General features: G+C 36.3%; 1 protein-coding gene across 8 annotated transcripts in view; it reads right to left on the reverse strand.

Moving 5' to 3' along the window:
• The window catches only part of TRPM7 (transient receptor potential cation channel subfamily M member 7), a 124486-nt gene that overhangs the window by 16129 nt on the left and 82392 nt on the right, over positions 1–25965 (reverse strand). For 7 of the 8 annotated variants that reach the window (XM_036240640.1, XM_036240612.1, XM_036240653.1 and 4 more), the window contains exons 22-32: positions 20655–20829; positions 18258–18320; positions 17691–17817; positions 16017–16201; positions 14492–14624; positions 13198–13913; positions 10039–10100; positions 8725–8784; positions 2761–2857; positions 2485–2552; positions 230–264 (exon numbers count right to left, since the gene is read on the reverse strand). In XM_036240640.1, coding sequence (XP_036096533.1) covers positions 230–264; positions 2485–2552; positions 2761–2857; positions 8725–8784; positions 10039–10100; positions 13198–13913; positions 14492–14624; positions 16017–16201; positions 17691–17817; positions 18258–18320; positions 20655–20829 — 1721 coding nt within the window. The remainder of the gene's footprint in view (positions 1–229; positions 265–2484; positions 2553–2760; positions 2858–8724; positions 8785–10038; positions 10101–13197; positions 13914–14491; positions 14625–16016; positions 16202–17690; positions 17818–18257; positions 18321–20654; positions 20830–25965) is intronic. The other variant, XM_036240602.1, reaches the window with a different exon arrangement.

Consider the following 25965-nt stretch of genomic DNA (forward strand, 5'->3'; position numbering starts at 1 on the left):
ATGACTTCAGTAGAGTTGTAATTATTCTATAAGTATAGTATAACTATATAAAATTTAAATTAATATAGTAACTCATAATAAATGAGTTACCCCAATCTCTTATATATAAAGACAGGACATGCTAAAATAATCATTACCCATTGATAAAGGAGTATTACAGAGATGATGCAAAGAGCAGAAAAAAGACTATGATACTTTACAGGCTAATGATAAGAAAAGGCTTACTTACATTTCTCTGTTTGATGGTCTATCTTGTAACCAATCCTTTAGTTAAAAACAAACAAACAAAAAGTTATAGAAAAATATCTCTAAATGAAGCATAAATGTTTAGCACTGTTTTGTTTCCTACAGTATGTTTTAAGAATGAGAGGCTGAAAAATAATATAAAGTCCTTATTTCATATAACTGAACTAATAAAATAATAAATGGATATAACTACCATAATGCCATTCCACAAGGTGAATATAAAGAATTTCATGAGCCCTGGCTGGTTTGGCCCAGTGGTTAGAGCGTCAGCCTGCGGTCTGGAGAGACCGGGGTTCTGTTCCCGCTAAGGGCACGTACCTCGGTTGCAGTTTGTCCCCTGCCCTGGTTGGGTCGTGTGGGTGGTGACCACTCGATGTGTCCCTTTCATGTGGATGTTTTTCACTCTCTCTCTCCCTCCCACTCTATCTGAACAAAATATCAAAAAATGACCTCGGGTGAGGATAAAAAAAAAAAAGAATTTCATGAGTGTTATATCCTACAACAGTCTAGTTTTTTATAACTACTTTCTTTAAATATGTATGTGTTTCTATGACTTCAAAGATAAGATGTGCCCCTTGTCAAAAGAAAAACACATCCAAGTATTAAGAGAAAAATTAAAAAAACATGCAAACTGTGAACAAAGAAATCACTAGTAACACTTGGGCATTTAAAAAAAAAAAACTTCACCCAAGGGTCTTTTTTCCATCAATTATTTTTTAAGAGAGAGTGGAAGGAAAGGAGAAAAAAACATCACATCGACTGGCTGCCTCCAGCATAACCCCAACCAGGGCTGAGGATTGAATTGCAACCCTTGACCAGGAACTGAACCTGTGGCCCCTTGGTCCGCGGGACGATGCTCTAACTGCTGAGCCAAACTGGCCAGGGCCATTTAGGCACTTTTCTTTGAAGTCTTTTCCTGTGTATATATGTGCATAGTTTTTATTCTGTAGTTTTAGAATATTTCTAGCTGTGGATTTATTCGTACTTCCTCAGTTTGGGCTATGCTTACTGAATTCAAACATTCATTTTAGTATTTTGCAAAATTCTAAGCCATTTATAATCCCCTCGAATTCTGTCTATTCTTTCAAGGCCAATTTAAAGATATTTTCCATGTCTCTTTGTTTATTACATTTTCCATCTCATAATTTTTCATGACATTCTGGTTCAACTTAGCAATTCTGTTCTGCTGTGCCTCTATTATTTTCATCACCAATGAGTTATTTATTTCTAGATTTTTTCAAACTTGCCCGTCTTTTTGAGTAATAATTTTTTCATACTTGTAATACTTTTTTAAACGGCTTTAATTACTTTAATCTTCTGTAACCAATAATTCTACTATCTTCAGTTATTAGAGTTCTAATTCTACCTGTATAAATTGACTCCTAAGAGCTTTGTTGTTCTATTTATTTATGCATTCACTGGTTGCTTCCTACATGTGTCCTGACTGGAGATTGAACCCACAACCTTGGCGTATCAGGACAATGCTTTAACCAACTGAGCTACCCTGCCAGGGCTGACTCCCATGAGCTTTGTAATTTGGCACTGTGAGGTCATTTTTAGTGGAACTGTATTTGGGGCAATACTGTGCTTCCTTCCAGAAAAGAGTAACTGTGACTGTGAAACTCTGTTCACTAACTCCCTTTCCCTATTGTCTTAATTTTTTCAATAGTATGAATTTTAATAAAACAATCTATCTCCTCACAACAGAAAGGTAATAATGTTCTTGACAATCCAGGATCATAATTAAGAGCACTGATTTCTATACTTAACTATAAAGAAACAATTTTTCTGCTTTCTGTCAGAGTCTGCTTTTAAAGAGGGTTTGTAAAATCAAATATTACCTCAATTGGTTGGGAATGACTACATATAATAAGTTTCAATTCAAACAGAGGTTCCTACCTTTCTTTCTTTTGCATAACTTTTTCTTTAAAAAATCCTACCTGTTAACTACAGGAAGAAACTCTTCCCTAAAACTACCATGCAGATGTCAATTTTCTCAGGTAAAAATTATTTTTAAAGCCAAATACAATGTCAAAATATCACCATCTTTTAGCTCTTCTCTAATAACTGTGTCTTTAAAAATATGCATTCTTGGACATGGACAACAAAGCCGGGGACAGGGCGGGGGGGGGGGGGAGTTTGGGGAGGAGGGTGTCAATGGGATAAAAAAGGAGAAACATCTGTAACAAAAATAAAATTAAATAAAAAATATGCATTCTTTAATTGAAATGTACAAACCGGAAGTAAAGCTGCTTTGGAATCTACTTCATGAGTTTCTTCAGATGGCCTTCTACTGCTACTTTCCACTTAAAGAAAATTGGGGGAAAAAAAGTTACACAACTAAATTTTTTAAAGTATCAACTAACCAAACACAAAGTGTTTCTAGGAATAGTATAACTTTCATAAGATAACTTATCTTCTCTCTAACACTGCTGAACATAAGAATTACATGAAGCCCACGGGTTTCTTGGCAGGACATCATGCTAACATAATTCACATAGTCAAAACACTCACCTTGTTCTGAATGGAGAGGAATAGAAGTTTTGTGGCACTCAATAAATCCAGCATGAGAATTCAGATGTTCCAAAGTGCTTTCAGAAGGAGTATCATTCTGCATATTGTACATACACACAATTTTAAAACGATTGAAATTAATTTCAAATCATTGTCCTAAGTAGATCTTTTTAGTTTACTTAACATGCTTTATTCTACCTGGACACTGAAGGGTGTATTACAAATTACAATTATTTTCTTCAATGTTAATCTCAAAAACTGTATCAAAATACCCTTCTTGTTATTGTTACTCCTGTTTTACACTAACACTGACAATGATAATAGGGCGATTTCTTATGGGTATTTTTAGAAGCATTCTTATTGATTTCTATGAGTTATTTATATGACAAAGATATATCTGATCAAATTTCAATTTTTTGTAATTTGCTTTGACTTACCTATACGCTTTATGTTTTTAGGTACTTAAACCTCTTTACATCCATACCTTAGTATTTTCTATTCTTTATATGTTTAGAGAACCACCCTGATTTTACTAACTTAATATTTCTATTTTCTCAGGTTATTATTTTAATTTTTACATCTAAATTTGGAATTCATCTGAGTTTATGAAGTGACATAAGATAAAAAGGCGTTTACAAATTTCTACCCAATTGTCCAATTTGTATTTATTGACAATATATTCCGTCTCATCAATTTCTAATCCAAACCTACTTATTAAATTCTTATTTGTAGAGGATTATTTTTAGTCACAAAAATGTTTCACTACATATTCATGTCTCAACTGTTTTACCTGCATAAAATACTTTAGTATATAATGGCTAATTCTCTCCTCCTTCTTTTCACCTATTCATTTTTCCAGATGAAGTAATAAATTGCATTCAGCTAATATGGAGATCTGATACCTTCACATTGTTTCCTCTTTTCATCTATAAACAGGTCACACTATTAAGATGTCCAAACCTTTACCACCTCTCAGAAACAATGAGTTTAAAAATGTTACTACCGCCCTGGCCAGTTTGGCTCAGCGGTTAGAGCGTTGGCCTGCGGTCCGGAGAGACCCGGGTTCGGTTCCCGCTAAGGGCACGTACTTCGGTTGCAGTTTGTCCCCGGCCCTGGTTGGTCGTGCGGGTGGCAGCCACTTGATGTGTCCCTTCATGTCGATGTTTCTCTCTCTCTCTCCCTCCCACTCTATCTGTACAAAAAATGGAAAAATATCCTCGGGTGAGGATAAAAAAATAAATAAATAAATAAATAAAAAATAAAAATGTTACTACCAGCTCTGGCTGGTTTGGCTCAGTGGTTAGAACATCAGCCCTCAGACCAAAGGTCACAGATTCAATTCCAGTCAAGGGCACATAACCTGGGTTGCAGGTTTGATCCCTGGCCCTGGTTGGGGTTGTGTGGGAGGGAACCAATCAATGTTTCTCTCCCTCCCTCCCTCCCTCCCACTCTCTCTAAAAATCAATGGAAAAATGCCCTCAAGTGAGGATTAACACCAAAAAGTTACTACCACAAAAAAAAATATTTTCAAAGCTTTTCTACCCTCCGATACTCCACACTCTTTACATTATAGGTGACTTATACCACCAAACAGAAAAGTGCTAATCTTTTTCCTGTACTCATGAAACAACTCTAATTTCCTTTCTCATTTTAGTTGTTTCCTGGAACCAGTTCTAGTTATTTTTTATTTCCTTTATTTGAGTACTTTCTTTAATATATACCATATGATGCAATGACATTAATTTTATAGAACCATCAAGGACAGAAATTTTAATGTGGGATTGATGAGTGTGTTTCAAGGTATTTATAAAAATCTATACCTTAACAGAAAAATTTTTGTAGATGTGCATTTTTCTGTGAAGAGGGTCTGCAGTTCTCTTTAGTTTTCAGAGGGGTGTATAACCCACAAATATCCAAGAACTCAGTTTTTTACCATCATGAGCTACAGCTTAATATTCTAATATTATAGTTTGAAGTTCTTTTCCTCTAAATAGATTACTCAAAATTATTTAATTCAAAACACAGCCACCACTTTTCTACCCACTCTTAGAAACTTGTAATTTCTTCTTGTTTATATCAGACGTTATCTGCTCACTTAAAATTTTTCAGCATATTTCTGCTTTAAGTTCATTTAATAGGTTCACTGTTGAAAGGTGAAATCTGTGGGGACACCCTGACGTTTACCCATTCCCATTAAGAAATGTCCACTTATCCTAAACAATTTCCGATGTATAACAAATGTTTCACAACAGCAAAATGATGCCACCTCGCTCTGGCCAGATGGCTCAGTTGGTTAGAGCATTGTCCAGTGCACCAAAAGGTTGTGGGTTCGATCCCCCATCAGAGCACATGTAGAAGGTGACCAATCAATGTTTTCTCTCACACTGATGTTTCCCTCTCTTTGTTACTTCCTCTCTCTCTAAAATCAATAAACATATCCTCAGGTGAGGATAAAAAAAAAAATGATGCCACCTATGTGTGATGATGCTGTTGTAATACCTTTTTAAAAGATATTTTAAAAGTTCAATGAAATAAAATTAGAGAAGGACATCCTTAGGGTAATTGAAAGAAGTAGAAATACTAAAAAAATGTTTTGGAAGCAAAACCATTTAGACTTAGCTGTTGGTAGTAAGGGAGAAGTAGGAGTGCAGTTCTAACCATGGTGAACTAGAATGCTGACACTATGAAGAGGCAGAAAATAGCCCTGGCTGGTTTGGTCAGCAGAAGCATTGGTCTGCGGACCAAAGCGTCACAGGTTCGATTACGGTCAAGGGCACATACCACAGTTGTTCAATTCCCGGCCCTGGTTGAGGTCGTGTGGAAGGCAGTCAGTCAACGTATGTTTCTCTCTCTTCCTTCCTTCCTCCCTCCCACTCTATCTGAAAAACAGTGGAAAAATATCCTCGGGTGAAATAGAAAATATAGGTGAAATGTGTCTTGTTTTTAAAATAATTCCAGTCAGTTCACCCTCATTATAAGAAACTGAAAGATAAATCAAGATTTACAACTTTTTAAACACTTTTCATTTCCCTTTCTCTCATATTAAAACATTTATAAATTTATTTCCTAAGCAAATTGAGAAAACAAGAAAAGCCTTTAATCATCCTGGTAGTTACTCAAGCTCTTAAACCATCTTGTTACTGTTGAATATAGTGATATTAATTCCTCTACTCCCTTACAATCTCTGCAATTTTTAATTTGCATCCTCCAATATAATGAAATTGCATTCTTGTAGGCCACCTAATTCAGTGGTCTAAGATCTTTTCTTCTAGCTTTCTCTGAAGCACCAGCAACTACTATACATTCTCCCTTCTTGAAATTCTACATTGATTCTGTGATGACTACTTCAACATCGTAACACCTGTCATCTCAATGAATATTACTTCACTGTACCATTTTCCCCCCTCTTAATTCCTAGAGGGAACATTTGAATCTCAGGTTTACTCCTCACCTTGACTTTTCCCCTTTTGACGATATCCTATGTCACTATATATCACTGACCTTTGTTTCTCTTGAAAGCTACCATTTAGAAGCCCCTATTGGCTTGCTGTTCTCTCACATTTCTTTACTTTAAACAACTTAATTACTCCCATACTAATTCATATTCTTTTCAATTTACTTTTTTCTACACATGGATCTAGAATAGTCACTATTATTTGGGCTAAGAAGCTTCTTTCTTTCAATTTCCATGTGTCTGTGTCAAGATCTTATTACCTCTCCTGAAATTTTTTTTTTTAATTCTCACCTGAGGATATTTTTCCATTTATCTTCAGATGGAGTGGGGGGAGGAGGGGGAGAGGAGGAGGGAGGGAGGGGGGAAGAGGGAGGGGGGTAGGGAGGGAGAAGGAACAGACGTGAGAGAGACACATCGACTGGCTGCCTCCCACATGACCCAGACCAGGGCCAGGGACCAAACTGCAACCCAGGTACGTGCCCTTGACCGGAATTAAACCTGAGACTCTTTGGTCCATGGACTGACTCTCTAACCGCTGAGCCAAACCGGCCATGGCCCTCTCCTGAATTTTGATTGAACTTCCTATTAAGTCTCCTGTGTCTATGGTTGCTTCCATCCATCCTGTACACTGCTGCTGGATAAGTGGTCCTACGAAGATAATAAAAAATCTTTAATGGCTGTTTCCTTTGACTCTAACAAATTTTTCAAAATATTTCACTCGATATTTAAGCATTTATGTATCTGGCTCTGTGGCAGTTTGCAAAAGGTCTAGCAAAATTCTCTCTCTCCTACTTTATTCAAACAGCTAAATTACATTTCCAAGCCTCCTTTGCAGTGAGGTGTGATCACGTGACTACATGCTCTCCCTTTGAATTTCAGAGCAAATAATGTGTGCTACTTCTAGGCCCGGCTGATAAAAACCTCTCCTGTGCTTGTCTGTGCTCTATAACACGACTTTGGTGGATAGCAGAGCCATAAAATGAGCCAGAGTTAACCTGCATTCCCGAATGGCTGGATGAAGAGCCATCCCAATGAGCAAGAAATATACTTCTAAACTACTCTCATACTGGACCATTTTAAGCCCTATCTTCTAGAACTTCCTGAGATGATGAACCTATTCTCACTACTAAAACTAACATTTGCTTTACCATGTTCTGTCTCACCACTGTTCATGCTGCTCCTATCTGAAACACCGTTTTGTCTAAAGAATTGCCTACATATCTTCCCACAGCTTTTCCAAATCTTACTTCCTTTAAGAAGTTTCTCTGACATCTTCAGCTTGAAATATTTTACCTCATCTAAATAAGTATATATAAGTACAAGATTTCTAGTCTTGGGTTACAGTCATTCAAGTGCATAGGTATGGGGTCAAAGGCCATCTCAGGCACTGACTGATATCTATGTCAGTAAGTTTTATCACTAATGCTGAAAGGTTGATATCAAGTACCTCTTAAATTCTAGGACTCCAAGTATCCAACTACAAAATTAAAACACTTAAAAAATTACATTCACTAATAAAGAGTGAACAAATACACTACCTAAATTATAATGTATGTCTCACTAGTACAACTAAATATATTGTAAGGAAGAACTAAAATAAGAGGCAATGGGCTTTCTTAAACTAGCATAAATAAACTAAATAACAGCAAAATAATATACTGGGTATGCATTTTTAATAAAAGTATATTTGTATATAGGGAAAATGTATGATAAGAAATTTTATTAAGCTTAAATAATTCCAGTTATAAAAAGCTCTACTAAAACTTGTAAAGATCCATAAAACACTTCATTTACTTATAAAATCCACTTCAGTTAAAACTTATTCAAGAAAAACCCTATATGGAATGTAGATATATCATCTCTACATTTTAAGAATTATTAAACCAGCTTTGGTAGAGGTTTATCTGTTTGTTTTCCTACTTCTTACTACCTTTTCTCATTCACTTTTTTCCCCTTTTTACTTTCATCATCATGTGTCAGCTAAGGTTACCTAAATGCATTCAACCCATTTATATAGTTCTCTCATTCTATTTAAGGTATTACATATAATGAAAAAAACTCACATCTTTGGAACAGAAGTATGCCACAGAATTAAAATGGTTAGAAAATACCATGCAAATTATAGTCTTACGATGAGTCCACTGAACTTATTACCTTCCTCCATCTAAAGGTATATGTATATTTTATTTTTTTTTTAAATTTTTGTTAATCCTCACCTAATGTATTTTTTTCTATTGTTTTTTAAAGAGAATGGAAAGGAGGGTGGGAGGGATGGAGAGAGAAAGAAAGATCAAAGCGAGTCACATTGACTGGTTGCCTCCTGCACCCATCCTGACCAGGGCCGGGGATCTAACCTGCTTCAACCCAGGTACATGACCCTGACCAGGAACTGAATGTGAGACCCTTTGGTGCAAGGGCTGACGCCCCAACCACTGAGCAACACCAACCAGGACAGGTGTATGTATATTTTAAACTGACTTTGACTCCCACATATACTAAAGAGAATTTACCTGATATTTAGGCATCTCTGAATACTCCACAATCGTATCTCTCATATCTTTCTGCTGGTCCTATTTGAGATAAAAAATACAAACTTAAAGGCAAATAAAATATGAAAAGATAAAGAACATCATGTAATTATTCCATCTCAATTTGCATATAATCACCAATTAAATCCCAGGTTAACAAAATCTAGTTAATTGACATTAAACTAAGTTATTCATTTTAGTATAATACTTTAAACAGAATATATGTTATTAAAAAAAAAAATGTATTTGGCCCTGGCCGGTTTGGCTCAGCGGTTAGAGTGTCGGCCTGCGGTCCAGAGAGACCCGAGTTCAGTTCCTGCTAAGGGCGCGTACCTCGGTTGCAGTTTGTCCCCGGCCCTGGCTGGGATGTGCGGGTGGCAACCACTCGATGTGTCCCTTTCACATTGATGTTTCTCCCCCCCCCCCACTCTATCTGAACAAAAAATGGAAAGATGTCCTCTGGTGAGGATAAAAAAAAAAATGTATTTTATCATCAAAATGCCACGAGTCTACCTTTTATATGTAGGATAATAAGTAATTGCACAACTAACTATGGACATATGAGAAATAATCACACATAGAAACTCATTATGTCATCATTTCCTTGGCTTCGACTTCAGGAAAAATCCCATTTTCAATGTATTTGTCACTTGATCATTTTCACAACTTAAGTTCTTTAAGGAAAGAAGAAGCTTAATACTTCTCTAGTCTTAATTATCTTGCTGTAGCTACAATATCCCCTAAGGCTCTAAATATTTATGAGAAATATATTATGAAAGCAACAGTTAATTTAAAAAACCAATTTTCTGCTGGGAAATACACCTTTTTTGCCAATTGTACTAAATATTTCAAAACATTATTTAAGAAACATTTACTGAATACGCACTTGCACATTATATTGTAGTTACTGGCATATTTAGCTTCTTATTGCTAGTCTACAGGTTCCTTAAGGGCCAGGGTTATGTTCTAATAAACTTTTCAGCCTGGGAAAGAGTTGAACTCAATAAATATTTATGTCAATGGGAAACAAAAAGGAAGAATAATTTTTTTAAATGCTAAATAAGTAATTTACTTTATTTTTAAGTTCAAGCTATTAGTAACATTTTTTTGCATATTCAATAATTGTTTCTTCTTTTTCCAAATTGTGTTTAGCCTCAGATATTTGGGATCATCATGTTGATGATGGTCTCTGCTAAAACTATATTCTTACTGAAAAAAAAAGTTTAATTCTATTTTGAACTAAACCTCAAAATAGCAAAATAAAATTGAATTGTGCTGTTATAAAGATTAACTTACGGATATTCCTTTCTTGTCTAACGTTTCTTTAAGTTTCTGTAAATCCATGCTATCTCTGTGTCCTTAAAGAGAAAAGATAACAAAACAATTGTTTTTTTCTTATCTATCAAAGTGTTATTAACTAAAGTCTATATTAAGAAGTGATATGTGTTGTTTTTAAGTAGTTCTGATGGCTTTGCCGTTTCCTGTAGCTCTTTTGATAAATACTGAAAGTATATATCAAGAAGCTGGAGAAGATGAGTAGTTCAGTTAACAGTAACAGCAAAAGTCAAAGGCCTCCTACAAAAAATTCAACATGGACTAGGAAGTGAATTGCTTGAAATACAAAAGAAAAAAAGGAAACAAACACTTTCACTATTTTGTGATCATTTTTACTATTAATAATAAAATGTAAAAACATTATACATATTACATATATACCATATACATATATTCAAATATATACATATCACATATAGATATCTATCTCTCCACCACAGCAGCAATATAGTATTAACAAAAAGACTAAAATGTGTTTTTAAGAAATAAATTTGAATAGATTTTATGTCAGTCTCCATGTAGCCTAGCAGTAGAGATCAGCATGCTCAGTACCTAGATAACTTAAAGCGCCGGTGTTATTTGAAGATTTTACATGGATGTAACATATTCTCTGAACAATTTCTATACATGTTCCATGACCTGCTAAATTTCAAGTCCTGGAAGGTTCAAGCGAGTGTTAAAGACGACGATATGAAAAAGTCAAACTTAAAAAAAAAAGACTCATTCACACCTTGAAACATTCTGGTTATGGTCACAAATAACCCAACTTGTTTTCTAAGAACTCTTTTGTTAAGTACTTTAATCTTTAATAATCTAACTAAGGAAGACTATTAGAACAGTATAGTCTCCAAAACATTATGGACCTAACCAGCGCTATAAAGCATGCCCTCTTCCCCCTTTCCCTCCATCTGGCATGCTATCAATATTTAAATACGTTTAAGTCTCTATCATCATTTTTTAAAAAACAAAAAACCATAAACACATAAACCACAATATTAGTTATTTCTTTCTCTTGCCTTCATTGTCAAGCCTTTTAGAGCTACCCTCCTCCCACCTGTCACTCTCTTTACATTCCCTCCTCCTATTCACACTTTATTTCACTGAACTAATGAGGTTTCTCCCTTTATCAATTCCTCCATCAAAACCATTTTCACCAAGGTTATTCATGTTATCATTGCCAAAATAAATATATTTTCAGTCCTTATTTTACTTGAGCTATCTGAGGTGTAAGAATGAATCATTCCTGCCCTGGCCCTGGTGGCTCAGTTGTTGGAGAATCGTCCCGTGCACCCAAAGATTTGGGGTTCAATTTCCAGTCAGGACACATACCCAGGTTGTGGGTTCGATCCCCTGGGACACGTACAGGAGGCAGCCCATCAATGCCTTTCTCTCTTTAAAATCAATTTAAAAAAAAAACATACCCCTGGGTGAGGATTTAAAAAAAAAAAAGAATGAATCATTCCGGGTCAGGGAAGGTAGAAAAGGATAAAGGTGGGGGATAAATGGTGATGGAAGGAGATTCGACTGGAGGTGGTGAAAACACAATACAATATACAGATGATGTATTATAAAATTGTACACCCGAAACTTATATAATTTCGTTAACTAATGGCATCCCAATAAATTCAATTAAAAAAAAAAAGAATAGCCCTGGCCAGTTTGGCTCAGCGGTTAGAGCGTCGGCCTGCGGTCCGGAGAGACCTGGGTTCGGTTCCCGCTAAGGGCACGTACTTCGGTTGCAGTTTGTCCCCGGCCCTGGTTGGTCGTGCGGGTGGCAGCCACTCGATGTGTCCCTTCACGTCGATGTTTCCCTCTCTCTCTCCCTTCCTCTCTCTCCCTCCCACTCTATCTGTACAAAAAGTGGAAAAATATCCTCGGGTGAGGATAAAAAAAAAAAAAAGAATATATGGTCACCTTGCACTAGTTTTGCAACATTAGTGTCAGTATAAATTTATTTCAAAATTAAAATTAAAAAATATGAATCATTCTTTTTTGAAATACTCTCCTCTCTGGGTATAAAATGGGTTAACCATAAATACTAAGTTCTGGCTTTCACTACTGTCCTAATGTAATTATTAATAGCACACCTTTTCACTCTTTAAAAAAAAAAATATATATATTTTTTTCTTTATTGATTTGCAAGACGGGGAGAGATAGAAACATCAATAAGAAAGAACATCGATTGGCCGCCTCCTGCATGCCCCCCCCCAGGAGTTCGAGCCCACAACCTGGGCATATGCCCTGACCAGGAGTCAAACCAGTGACCTCTTGGTGCATGGGATGACGCTCAACCATACTGGCCAGGCATACCCTTTAACTCTTAAAAGTGTATTGGTTTAGATAAAATAGTATATGGTCACCTTATTTATAAGCTAATTCTCTTTTCCAGTTATTTTTATTTATTTATTTATTTTTTGGTACGTGCCCCTAGTGGGAACCGAACCCCGGACTCTCTGGTCCGCAGGCTGATGCTCCAACTGCTGAGCCAAACCGGCCAGGGCTCGTTATTTTTAGACTTTCCTGTACCTTTCTATTATTCCCCAAGTAACTAACACTCATGAATCACTCAGGTTCTTTCAACAACAAAAAGGTTGATCAAATTCAATAGAAGATCCTCAAATTCAAAAGACAGAGTTCAAATAAGTTTTCCAAACAACTGTTAGCATAGGAAACAACACCTATTTCTCCTATTTCTGACTCCTTTAAAAAATTTTGGCACCATCCTATTATTAGATCTGTATTAACTTCACTTGTCACACAACTATATAGTTCGTTCGTTCTTTCTTTCTTTTTCTCTCTCTCTCTCTCTCTCTTGATTTTAGAGACAGAGAGAGGAAGGGAGAACAAGAGAGAGACAAAAACATCGATGAGAGAGAACATCGACTGGCTGCCTACTGCATGCCCTTCCACTGGGGATTTGGCCCACAACCTGGGTATGTGCCTTGACCAAGAATCAAACTGGCAACCTCTTGGTGCATAGGTCGATGCTCAACCACTGAGCCACATCGGCTGGGCGTGCTTATAGTTTTGTTAATTAGTTATTTCTAATTTTATTTCTAAGATAATAATTATAATTAAAAAGTAAATATTGATATATAAGTATCACTTTGCCAAACTTACCCACAAATGCTCCAAATTCTATATTATCTCCTTCTGCAGCTTTAGAGCAAACAGTTTCTTGATCTTTGGTTATAGTTTCCAAGTGGCTTTTGCAACTTGGCTGGGATGGTGTACTAACAAAAAGTTTGGTTGGTGGGGATGATAGATGTGGTATGCTATCAGGTGAACTGCCTAATTTTTTATTTTTACTAAACATTTTTAAGGTTTCTACCCCCTGTAGTCTCTGTCGCAGTTCTGGAGGAGAAACAGCACTTGGGAATAAGGCACCACAAGAGGACCCTGCCTCTGGAAAACTGAATTCTTTTCTCTGGGGTAATTCAGGTAAATCCTGACCAATTATGTTACATTGGGGATCTTTTTCATCTTTCATAAAAATATTACAAAGAAAAGGATTATTACTTTCAAGACCACTTTGAGGAAGAGAGGTGCTAAGTGTATTTACAACATTGTGCTTTTTCCATACAGAAGGTCTTACAGGACCATCATCAATAAGGTTTTGAGCCAAATGTTTGGAAATGCTCAATTCTCGTGTGATTTCATTGTGAACTTTACTAGCTTCTGAAGCTTTCTGGGCAGTAAGTGTTTTTAATGTATCCACAGTCAGAGCTGAAAGATCTTGCAAATGGCCAATTTGAGAATCTAATGACTGTAACGATCTTTTTATATAGTTGACACGGTCTCCAACTTCTTTCATCTGAATGCACATCTGTTCCACTCTGTAGGGGAAAAACAGACTTTTTACAAAGGTGGAAAATTAATGTTTTAGAAATTTTTTTGTAATTTCAATAAATTATAATGGTAAAAAGAAAAAAATTTCACATGCACTCAAACAAGGTAAGTTATAAAATAAGGCATAAGGTATGATTATTTATTTATAGAAGGTACACCTTATATTTAAGAAGGCTCCTGTGCTAACCCTATCATAATAAAATGCAAAATTCCCATTACCATTATTGTATCTACACAAACACCACATGCTTTCAGAATGTAGGAAGGCCCATAGAAACAAGTCATTTAAAATAAAAAGGATAATTTTACTTGTCTCCTACTATTTAAAAAAAACATTACCTCTTCTCTGTCCTTTGTTAACAAGGAGCAAAAATAACAAAGGACTGACTTGCTGAGTTATGTGAAATATTAGAATTAAAAAAAACTGGTCTGCCAATATATAACGTAAAACTATTACTAAACTAACTTGTTTGAAAAACATAAACTGAACGACCATGTACAAAAGACATAACTATAAGGATCTACTCTGACATATAATTAGTTATGATTAAAGAGCTTTTTAAACCTTTCAAAAGTGACACGAATTCTCTCTTCACTCCCAGAATTGAATTTGTCATCCTTTTCATTAAAATACATTTCAACACACTGCTCTTCAAAATCATGAAGTTTCTTTTGATCTTCTTCTGTTAAAAAAAGTTCTAGGGAGGAAAAAGAAAAAAAAAATCAATGAAGGTTATCAAGATATCAAACTTCACCTCTTGAGTCATGAATTAATCAGGTTTCTTAACACTAAAAGTAAGCATCATCTACATTTTTTTTCCTCTTTTTACTGCTGAATGTCTAAAGCACTAACACGTATTCCTGTTTTTGTTTTGTTTTCTTTTATTGATTTTAGACAGAGAGAAAGGGAGAGAGAGAGAGAGAAACATCGATGAGCGAGAACATCGACTGGCTGCTTCCTGCATGCCCCCCACTGGGGATTTGGCCCACAACTTGGGCATAGGCCCTGACTGGAATTGAACCGGCGACCTCTTGGTGCATGGGTTGATGCTCAACCACTAAGCCACACTGGCCAGGTTCCTGTCGTTTTTTTTCTTACTTACAGTGTGATCTCAGCAAAACAGTTCCAGGTACTTCAATCCTATTTTCTTTTCCCATATAACACTCTTCCCCAACTATCTCTCTCTGACCTCTCTTTCACATATCCAGGTAAAGGGATTTAAGAACTGAATTAGAATAGAAAGGGACTGTAATAATTTAAGCAGTGTGATTAGTCTTATGCAGTATACAGAATGTACTAAAAGTATTATTGTTTCCAAAGCAGCAAAAATGGTTTGTAGAACAAAAGGTGTTATGGTATACATTACCATTTTAACAAAAACAAATTGAGATGCCATACTTAAAAATAACTTTAAGCCCTGGTCGGCTTGGCTCAGCAGTTAGAGCATCAGCCCTGGGTTTGATTCCAGCCAGGGGCATGTACCTCAGTTGCAGTTTGTCCCCAGCCCTGGTTGGGGTTGTGTGGGTGGTAACCAGTGGATATGTCTCTCTAGCATTGATGTTTCTCTCTCTCTCTCCCTCCCTCCTTCCCTTCCACTCTATCTGAAGATAAATGGAAAAATATTCTCCGGTGACGATTAAAAAAATAAATAACTTTAGTAAAAAATTTACTTTTATAGATATCAAATTGTGCTTAAAATTCTTTTATGTTTAGGCAAATTCAACAATAAGCTCTTCTGAATAAAACTGATACTTAGCCTTTAGACCCTGAACGGATGATTCATATGTTGGAGCGTCATCATGCATACCAAGAGGTTGCAAGTTTGATTCCCAGTCAGGGAACATACCTATGTTGCACGTTTGATATCCCATCAGGGTTAGTATGGGAGGCAACAGATTGATGCTTCTCTTTCACATCGATGTTTGTCTCTCTCTCATCCTTCCTCTCTCTCTAAAAATCAATAAACATATCCTCCAGTGAAATAAAGTTAATACTTAGCCTTTAGGGTAATACTCATAAGTGATCAAATAAGAACACTGGCCTAAAAAACAAACAACCCAAAACACTGTCTTTGATATATTTTACTTACTTGGTCCATCTGAAGTCTTATCTTTTTTTCTTCTTTTACATATGCAGCAAAACAGAGAAGCTATATGGCTGAGAATGATAAGTGGTGGAGGCAGAACTGGTTTCTCATGATAAGCCATAATGAAATGATAACGTTGGTACTTCCAAACAATATTGGAAATTGCCTTCACTTGTAAATACACATTGCTTGGATAACAAAGAATGAAAATAGAACAGCTAATCACATTTTAAAGTTTTAAATGTCAAAGACTTAATTGTAATTCTGTTCTAAACAAGGATTCAAATAAGTACCTACCATAAATAAGACTAAAAGTCAAACAAGAAACTGGAAAATATACATGCAACAAGTATAAGACACACGTTTGATACTGTTAAGGGTCTTAATCACAAAATTCCAGAAAATGGGCAGAAAATATGATTTTAAGATTTTAAAATTATATATAAATGAAAAAAACAAGAAACATTCAATCTTGGTAGCAACGAAACAAGTGCAAATAAAATTAAGATCCTTTTATGTACTATCAAATTAACAATCATTAAAAAGATAATACCTGTTGCTGGCAGAGATTTGGGGACATGGGCCTGTTTTGACTTAAATGCAAAAAGTCCTACAAATGATAACGTTGGTACTTTGATAACTGTTCAATACAGTGATTGAACAGTTCTACTTTTAGAAAAACATTCTATGGAAATACTTAAGGACTAATAAGAAATTTAACCATGCCCTGGCCGGTTTGGCTCAGCGGTTAGAGCATCGGCCTGCGGTCCGGAGAGACCCGGGTTCGGTTCCCGCTAAGGGCATGTACCTCTCGGTTGCAGTTTGTCCCCAGCCCTGGTTGGTCGTGCGGGTGGCAGCCACTCGATGTGTCCCTTTCACGTAGATGTTTCTCTCTCTCTCTCTTCCTCTCTCTCCCTCCCACTCTATCTGTGCAGAAAAATGGAAAAATGTCCTCGGGTGAGGATAAAAAAAAAAAAAAAAAAAGAAATTTAACCACAATATGGTTTTGGGAACAAAAAATTATAAACCACTGAATTGAGCAATATAACATATTGATTTGAAAAATTATGGTCTATATCATGAAATACCAGGTAGCCATTAAAAATAAACAAAAGGGACCTGTTTGGTGTAGCTCAGTTGGTTAGTGTGTCACCCCATGCACTGAAAGATCATAGGTTCGATTTCCTGTCATAGTATATACCCAGTCTGTGGGTTTGATTCCTGGTCTAGGTGCATATAGGAGGCAACCAATCAATGTATCTCATATTTTTCTCTTTTTCTAAAATCAATATATATGTATTTATGAAAAAATAGTTCATATGTATTCATAAAAAATGATAGAAAGACATACACCAAAATATTAAGCATGGGATTATTAATAAATTTTTATTTGCCTTTCTGTTTGTATATATTGAATGTAAATTACTTGGCAACCTAGTAAAACTCTCAAATAAAGGATTAAATTTATAAAAAACTGCATGTTGAAAGATATTTAATAAAGTCGCAAATTTATAAGTCATTTAATTTGAAAAAAACATGCTTTACTTGTAAATTTCAAAGATAATTTTAGTTTAGGCTTAATAACATTGTTTAGAATTAAAATTTTATTTCCTTCAAACTGAATAGAAATGTATCTAAGTGATCTCATTACAATAAGCAACTGAATAAAATTCTTACTTGAAAAATGCAATAAGAAGATTGACCATAATGATATACTGTACAAAGAGGTAGACTGCTTGAAGAAATGGAGTCAACCATGTCCCAGGACCACAGATTGCAGGGATAGCGGAATCATTTGCACACACTGTAGAAAGAAAAAAAAGAAAAAGAAAAAAAAAATATATATATAGTAATTCACCAGTAACTGCTTCTAATTATTTATGTTTGTGTAAAGGAAGTTTTGATTTATGTACAAATCTGTTTTACAGATTCTAGCAAAAGTTCTGAGCAACCAGCCACAGGAATACCAACCTAAATGTATTTCAACACAGAAGAATTTTGTGAGGGATTTGGGTATCTGTTCTACCACTGTATTCCAGACAAGGTAATATATTTTTGTGTTATGTCTAACCTTCAAGGTAGGGTTTAGCCTGAAGAGCATTAAGGAGAATAAAATTCCCAGATTCAGCCACACTATAACATTTCTTTAAGAAAAACAATTGAGCCCTGGCCAGTTTTGCTCAGTGGTTAGAGCGTTGGCCTGTGGTCCAGAGACCTGGGTTTGGTTCCGCTAAGGCCGCGTACCTCGGTTGCAGTTTGTTCCTGGCCCTGGTTGGGTCGTGCAGTTGTCTCTTCCTCTCACTCTTTCTGAACAAAAAATGGAAAAATGTCCTCGGGTGAGGATTCAAAAAGAAAAAAGAAAAAGAAAACCAATTGAGCCCTCGCCAGTTTAGCTCGGCCTGCGGACAAGAGAGTCCCAGGTTCGGTTCCCGCTAGGGGCACTTACCACAAAAAAAGAAAAGAAAAAACAAAAATAATTGAACCATAAAAGAGTATGGTAAACTCATAATTTACAAACATAAAGATTACAGAGTTTATCTCACTATTTCACAAAAGAGGGTTTAAGGAGTCATTCAAGTGTCTCTCAAATATATAATGATTACATTTGAATTCTTAGTTTTCATTATCCTCACCAGAAATGTTTCTGAAGTCAGAACCTAGCTGAATACAAGAAAGGGAAAAGCCTTAAATACCTAGCACAAAGTAATGAGGAATAAAGTAAAACCAATTTAAGCAGGCAATGATTAGAATTAGATAATCATAAATTAGTGACGTTTTTATCACTCTTACAAAAAAATTTTACAGCCCTGGCCGGTTTGGCTCAGCGGTTAGAGCATCCGCCTGCGGTCCGGAGAGACCCGGGTTTGGTTCCTGCTAAGGGCATGTACCTCGGTTGCAGTTTGTCCCCGGCCCTGGTTGGTCGTGCGGGTGGCAGCCACTCGATGTGTCCCTTTCACATCGATGTTTCCCTCTCTCTCTCTCTTCTTCTCTCTCCCTCCCACTCTATCTGTGCAAAAAATGGAAAAATGTCCTCGGGTGAGGTTTAAAAAAAAAAAAAAAATTTTTACAGCCCTGGCTGTTTTGGCTCAGCAGTTAGAGCGTCGGCCCACAGACCAGGGTCCCGGGTTATGTTCCCACTAAGGGCACGTACCTCAGTTGCAATTTGTCCCCGGCCCCAGTTGGGGCTGTGTGGGTGGCAACCATTTGATGTGTCTCTCTCACATCAATGTTTCTCTCTCTCTCTTCCTCCCTCTTCCCCTCCCGCTCTATCTGAAGATGAATGCAAAAATGTCCTCAGGTGAGGATAAAAACATAAAAATAAAATTTTATAAATCTACTTCCATTCTACTCATATTAGTTTAATGACACATATACCCAAGAAAGAGAACGCACAAGACTAAAAAACTATATCTAATGCTTTACAACAACTAAACTAGAGCCACATCAGAAAAAGAGCAGTCAATGGCAACCTGGAAAAGAAACTGAACAAGAAGCCATTAAACACAAAATATGATCAAGCCGTTAAAATCTCATTGTTTTAACAACATCTAATAACTGATAACCATGATCTGGCCACCCTGACCTAAGCACCTATAAGTAGGTGGGTAGGGAGCAACACAGGTATATAGTGAGAGAGGAATGAAGTGAAGAAAGATAGGAGAGATCAAGAGGGAGCTAACAGCCCTGGCCAGTTTGGCTCAGTGGTTAGAGCGTCGGCCTGTGGTCCGGAGAGACCTGGGTTCGGTTCCCGCTAAGGGCACGTACTTCGGTTGCAGTTTGTCCCCAGCCCTGGTTGGTCGTGCGGGTGGCAGCCACTCGATGTGTCCCTTCACGTCGATGTTTCTCTCTCTCTCTCCCTTCCTTTCTCTCCCTCCTACTCTATCTGTACAAAAAATGGAAAAATATCCTCGGGTGAGGATAAAAAAAACAAAAAACAAAAACAGGGAGCTAACAAAATTAGGATTAAACAACCTAGATGTGGAGGTCAGTAGAACATCCCTGAAAGATGGTTGCATCACCTATGTTCACAAATTATCTAGACTAATTAACTAAAACAATACAAAAAAACCAATTACCTAATCCACCATGATTGGTCTAAAACTTATATCAATACAATCTCATTACCCTTGCCCTGTTTCAGAGCAATTGAAATTGAAGGTAATTTCAGCTAATGAAATGAAAGAACAGGTATAATAGGGGCTTCTGGAAAAGGGATTTTTTTCCCCTCCTTAAAAGTACAATGGAAAAGTGTGTCTTCCTGTTGCTAGTTATAGGCTCATAATCATAAGGGAAACCTGTATGAATCAGACACTATGATTACAGAGCCACGGGAAGCAAAAGAACAGATGTCCTTAGCTCTAAAATAACAACCGTCAAGACTACTCTACCTCTGAACTTGCTATGTGAGCTAATAAATGTACTTATGGTGTAAGCCAGTGTAGGCCACGTTTCCACAATTTGTAACTAAAAAACCTCTAAAATACTTTTCTCAATTAATTTTTGTTGTTTCTTCTGGAATTAACTAATGTATTGTAGGAGGGGTTAGGCTGGTAATACTTTAAGTTGTGAAAATATATAGTATTACTAAATACAGTTCTGACTTTAAAACATAAAGATGAATTTGTAAATATAAATCCTTACCATCAATTTCATAGGCGTAAACTTCACCAAAAATCATCCAGTATGGATGAAAAACTATATCTTTAGCTAGAGTCCAAGATGGAGCTTCATGAGGATAAAGTATTGCTTTTCTGGGAACACCAAAACTAAGTAATACAAGAGCCATAATCACTACAATGTAGAACATATTGGCCACCTGTTGAAAAATGAACACTGTTAAAATACATGGGAATTTAAACACAATGACAATATTCATCTTTAAAAAGTTTCTAGTGTTCTAATAAATAGCTAAAATATTTGAGTTTCTTTTTATTCCTAATATTAACGAGAAGAAAAATCTCATTGCTACATAAACCCTAACCAAGGAGATTATGTAAAAATTGATCTGTGAAGCTAGACAAGTCATAGACATCTTTTATATAATGAACTATATCATATTTGTGGTTCAAATTGGAGTCTATTTGGAGTCTATATAGATTTTTAAAGATATAGACACATGGACAGATTCAGGGAATCAATTTTCATAAGCGATTTTTCCTAGAAATGCTGTTTCTATGCTGAAGGTACAGACTCTTTTCTATCTTCTTTTGCTAACTGTCCTTAGCCCACTTCACAAAAAGAGGAAAAAAAAAAAAGCATTCTCACTCATACTGAATCCTATCATGATGCCTTGTCCTGGGTTATACAAACCTCCTAGGAACTAAACAAAACAATAAACTGAATTATCAGTATGGGTACTGAAAAAATAAGTGATATCTGGTTAATAATTCTGTTAGCAAGTTAGGTAGGTGGTTTGCAATGCTTTAATTTTAACAAATTAAAAAAGAGAATAATTGAACTATATTGCCTAATAAATCACTAAAACGCAAATTTTTATTGTTAAATCACAATGTGAATTCTAGTATCATTACTCAGGATTTCAAAGAATTAAGCAAAATGCTATAATAAAACTTTAATTTCTATCTACTTATTTAGGTACACAAAGCTTAGCATTTACATCTAAAAAAGTGAATGTTGTCTCATTCTAGCAACAGGTAATACCCACAAATAATAATCTACTGGAAGAAGTCCCATACAGATCAAGAAACTACATTTACAATAAATCTATTCTTCAATCTACTGTGAAGCAATTACTGCAATAATAAATCAACCTAAAAAGTATTACAACATTTTCATATACTTTTAAAATGAATATATAGCCCTGGCCGGTTTTGCTTAGTGGTTAGAGCACCAGCCCACAGACCAAAGAGTCCCAGGTTCAGTTCCTGCTAAGGGCACATACCTCGGTTGCAGTTAGTCCCCGTCCCTGGTTGGGGTCGTGTGGGTGGCAACCACTCAAAGAGTCTCTCTCACATCGATGTTACTCCCTCCCGCAAAAAAAAAAAAAGATAAAATAAATATACACTGAGTAAAAATGGAAGCCAGGAATGTGAAAGGTAAAGAGGACAATAAGTCTACACTGAAAGGAGTAATTATATTTATTTGTATGTAACAATTTAGACTTGATCCTCTATCCTTTTTTTTTTATCCTTACCCGAGGACATTTTTGCATTTATCTTTAGATAGAGCAGGAGGAAGAAAAGGAGGAAGAGAAAGAGAAACATCGATAAGTGAGAGACACATCAAATGGCTGCCACCGACACAACCCCAACTGGGACTGGGAACAAACCGCAACCGAGGTACGTGCCCTTACCGGGAAACAAACCCGGGTCTTTCTGGTCTGTGGGTCAATACTCTAACCGCTGAGTCAAACTGGCTAGCTCAATCCTTTATCTGTAAAATTCTATTAACTCTGTCAATAAATATTCTTTTAAGGAGACTCTATGACTTGCAAAGAGTCCTAATACCCCTCAAGATTCCATTTTCTTATTTGTAAAATAGTCCAATAATCCTTCTTAGAGCGTTTAGAAGGATAATTGAGAGAATGCATGTTTTCAATAAACAAAATATTGGGATGTAAGATTTTAAAGGCAAATAATTCATCAAAATATTATTCATGGCATTTGATATTCTTTGGGATCCAAACATTCATCTGTAGTGTTTTGTTTTGTTTTTAAGCCCAAGTCAAAATTCAAAACAAATCCCAAATCTGTACTGAAATATCCTAAAATTACTCAGTCTATGGTTGCTCCTTCATAGAGGTCTCTGCATTTCATAACTTTTCACATAAAGCCTATCTGACAACCTTCCTTATATTTAGTCTAAATTTAGTTAGTTAAAATTACTTGAATATACAATTTCCTCATATCTAAACTGAGAATTTCTAGTTGGAGTGGGAAAAGTTTACTATTTATCATATAATTTTCACTAGTATGAGCTCTACTAAAGATGTCAACTGTAAGGAAAATTTTTTTCCATTTTAATCTCTTATATCTTCAAGTTTTTCAAAGCTGCTTTCTCTGACAAGAAATTCCCTGCTCAGGAAATATTCCTACCTGTTTTCTAAACTCTTTTCAAATATCATAGTCTTTGTGAAAGCCTTCACGACAGAATTAGCTACTGGCTCTACAATCTTCACACTACAGGTTACCATATCTTTCTGTACTGGTTGAAGAGGAAAAAGATAATCCTGGGTGGAAGGTGGATCTAAAGATCATGGATAAAGAAAAAAATGAAGCGTGTATCAAGCTCCCTATATAACTGAGATGGAAGAATTGGCAGGAGTACATCAGAGTAAGATTCAGACAGAAATCCAGATAGCTCCACCTTCTCTACTTTTCCCAGCTCCATCTTTTATTATGGCTGTCTACTTCTGTTCTTCCTACACCTCCCACTTACTGTACATTACCAATGAATTAACCCAATAACACTAAGTTACTAAATAATCGGGTAGGCAGTGAGAGCTGGAGCACCTTACACATTAAAACATTAGGTTAGCCTAGCCAGTGTGGCTCTGTGGATTGAACAACATCCCATGGACTGAGAGGTCCCGGTTTGATTCCCAGTCAGGGCACGTGCCTGGGTTGCAGGCTCAATTCCCAGGGGGCGTGCAGGAGGCAGCCAATCAATGTTTCTCTCTCACATCCATGTTTCTATCTCTCTCTTCCCCTTCCTCTCTCTCTAAAAAAAAAAATCAATAAAAACATTATAAAATACAAAACAAAGAAAACAGGCTAGCCCTGGCCAGCGTGGCTCAATGGTTAGCTTGTCGGCCCGCATACTGGAGGGTTGTGTGTTTGATTCCTAGTCAAGGGTACATACTAGGGTTGCAGGTTCTTTTCTGGTCCCAGTTAGGGCTCATGCAGGAGGCAACCAATCGATGAGTCTCTCACATCAATGTTTCTCTCTCTCTTCATCCTCCCACCCCCTTCCCATCCACTTTCTCTTAAAAAAAAAAAAAAAAAAAAATCAATGGAAAAAACATCCTCAGGGAGGATTAACAACAACAAAAGAATATTAGGCTAAAACAAATTCTTTCCCAAAAGCCTTAACTCCCCTATGTTTCCTGGAAATACTTTATGGAAAATGGATGAATAATAAGTACTTCTTTGATGTAACAAATAGTAAACCTAGTAATTCTTAACTAGAGGGAGTAGGACACATTATCCTAGAGAGAAATGTTAGTGTGAAAAAGCAAAAATGATAATAAAACTTTGTATTTAGACCAGTTAAAAATCTTGTTTTCATGATGCAAAGTAATGCTGATAATCCTGTGAGCTAGTTGAGTTACTCGAAAGATAAATTTAATTTAGAAGCAGTAATTTTCCAAGATAAAGAAAAAGGATTTCAGCCTTGGCTGGTTTTGCTCAGTGGTTAGAGTGTCAGCCCGCAGACCAATGAGTTGTGGGTTCGATTCCAGTCAAGGGCACGTACCTCGGTTGCAGTTCGTCCCCAGCCCTCGTAGGAGTTGTGTGGGAGGCAACCAGTCGATGTGTCTCTCTCATATTGATGTTTCTCTCTCCCTCCCTCTACCTCCCTCCTACTCTCTCTGAAGAAAAATATCCTCGGGTGAGGATTAAAAAAAATAAAGAAAGAAAAAGGGTTTCAGAAACTCTAGAAATAGGTTTTTATATTTAATAAAAGGGAGCAGATATTTAAAAAGAATTGAGAAACAGCATATATATTATAGGCCTATTTTGATAAAGCTACTATATACATTTGTGTGAAGTTTGACACATATAAATACATGTATTCAAATATATGTCATGAAGGGTGGAAAAGTATACATACATCAAACTGTTAACAGTAGATGTCTCTGGATGGTAGTCTGCCTGTATTTGCTAAACTTTTTTACAATGAATAATTTTAGAATAAAGAAGGAAAGGCTATTTTTATAAAAAGCAATAGCATAACAGAGTTTTTATTTTTTACCACTGAAAATGTTCATGGCAAAAGTAGGCCCAACATATTCTAGATTGTTTTTGTTCAGTGCATAAATAATTGCACATTAGCCCTAGCCAAGTGGCTCAGTTGGTGGGAGCATTATCCATACACGAAAAAGGTTTTGGGTTCAATTCCCAGTCAGGGCACATACCTAAGTTGTGGGTTTGATTGCCTGGTTAGGGCATGTGCAAGAAGCAACTGATCAATGTCTGTCTGTCTGCCTCCCCACCCCCAACCTTTCTTCTTGCTGTAAAATCAATAAAAACATATCCTCAGGTGAGGATTAAAAAAAAAAAAAAAATCCCTGTACATTAAACCTAACATCCACATTTGAAAAAAAACAAAAACTTCCAGATGGTTAAGCCCATGGAAAAGAGTAAAATATTGGCCATACTGTATCAGGAAAAGATTAGATGATAAGGATATAACTCTGAAAAATAGCCTGGATCCATGAAGGGAGGAGGAAAGAGATAACAACATAAACTATAACAGTATTTGTTTAGCTGGCATTATCTTCAAAGTACATTAATAGTGGGAACAAGATTATGTGGTGGGTCGGAGTTGAGAATGAGAAACACTTGGAGACTTTTTTGGACTGCCTCACTGGTTGAAAATCACCACATAATGAATAATCTGACTAGCTGTTTCCAACATCCATACATTGAAGTTACTGCAAGATGACAGGGAAAGACAACGAAATGTCAACTTTCTCCTTTTATGGAAAAGAAATCAAATGAGGGAAGAGGACAGGATTCTTCAATATTTTTCCCTATATTTTTCTTCTCCGAAGTTCCAGTTTTCAGTGTTCTATTTAATCGAGGCTTTGCCCTGTTTATTCAATTTGACTGCTAACTACTCCTTACCATTAAAGAAGTTCCAGCCCTGGCTGGTTTGGCTCAGTGGTTAGAGTGTAAGCCCGCAGACCAATGAGTTGTGGGTTCGATTCCGGTCAAGGGCACGTACCTCGGTTGCGGTTCGTCCCCAGCCCTGGTTGGGTCATGCTAGAGGC

The sequence above is a fragment of the Molossus molossus genome, unplaced genomic scaffold, assembly GCF_014108415.1.
Source record: "Molossus molossus isolate mMolMol1 unplaced genomic scaffold, mMolMol1.p scaffold_m16_p_1, whole genome shotgun sequence".
Classification (NCBI taxonomy): domain Eukaryota; kingdom Metazoa; phylum Chordata; class Mammalia; order Chiroptera; family Molossidae; genus Molossus; species Molossus molossus.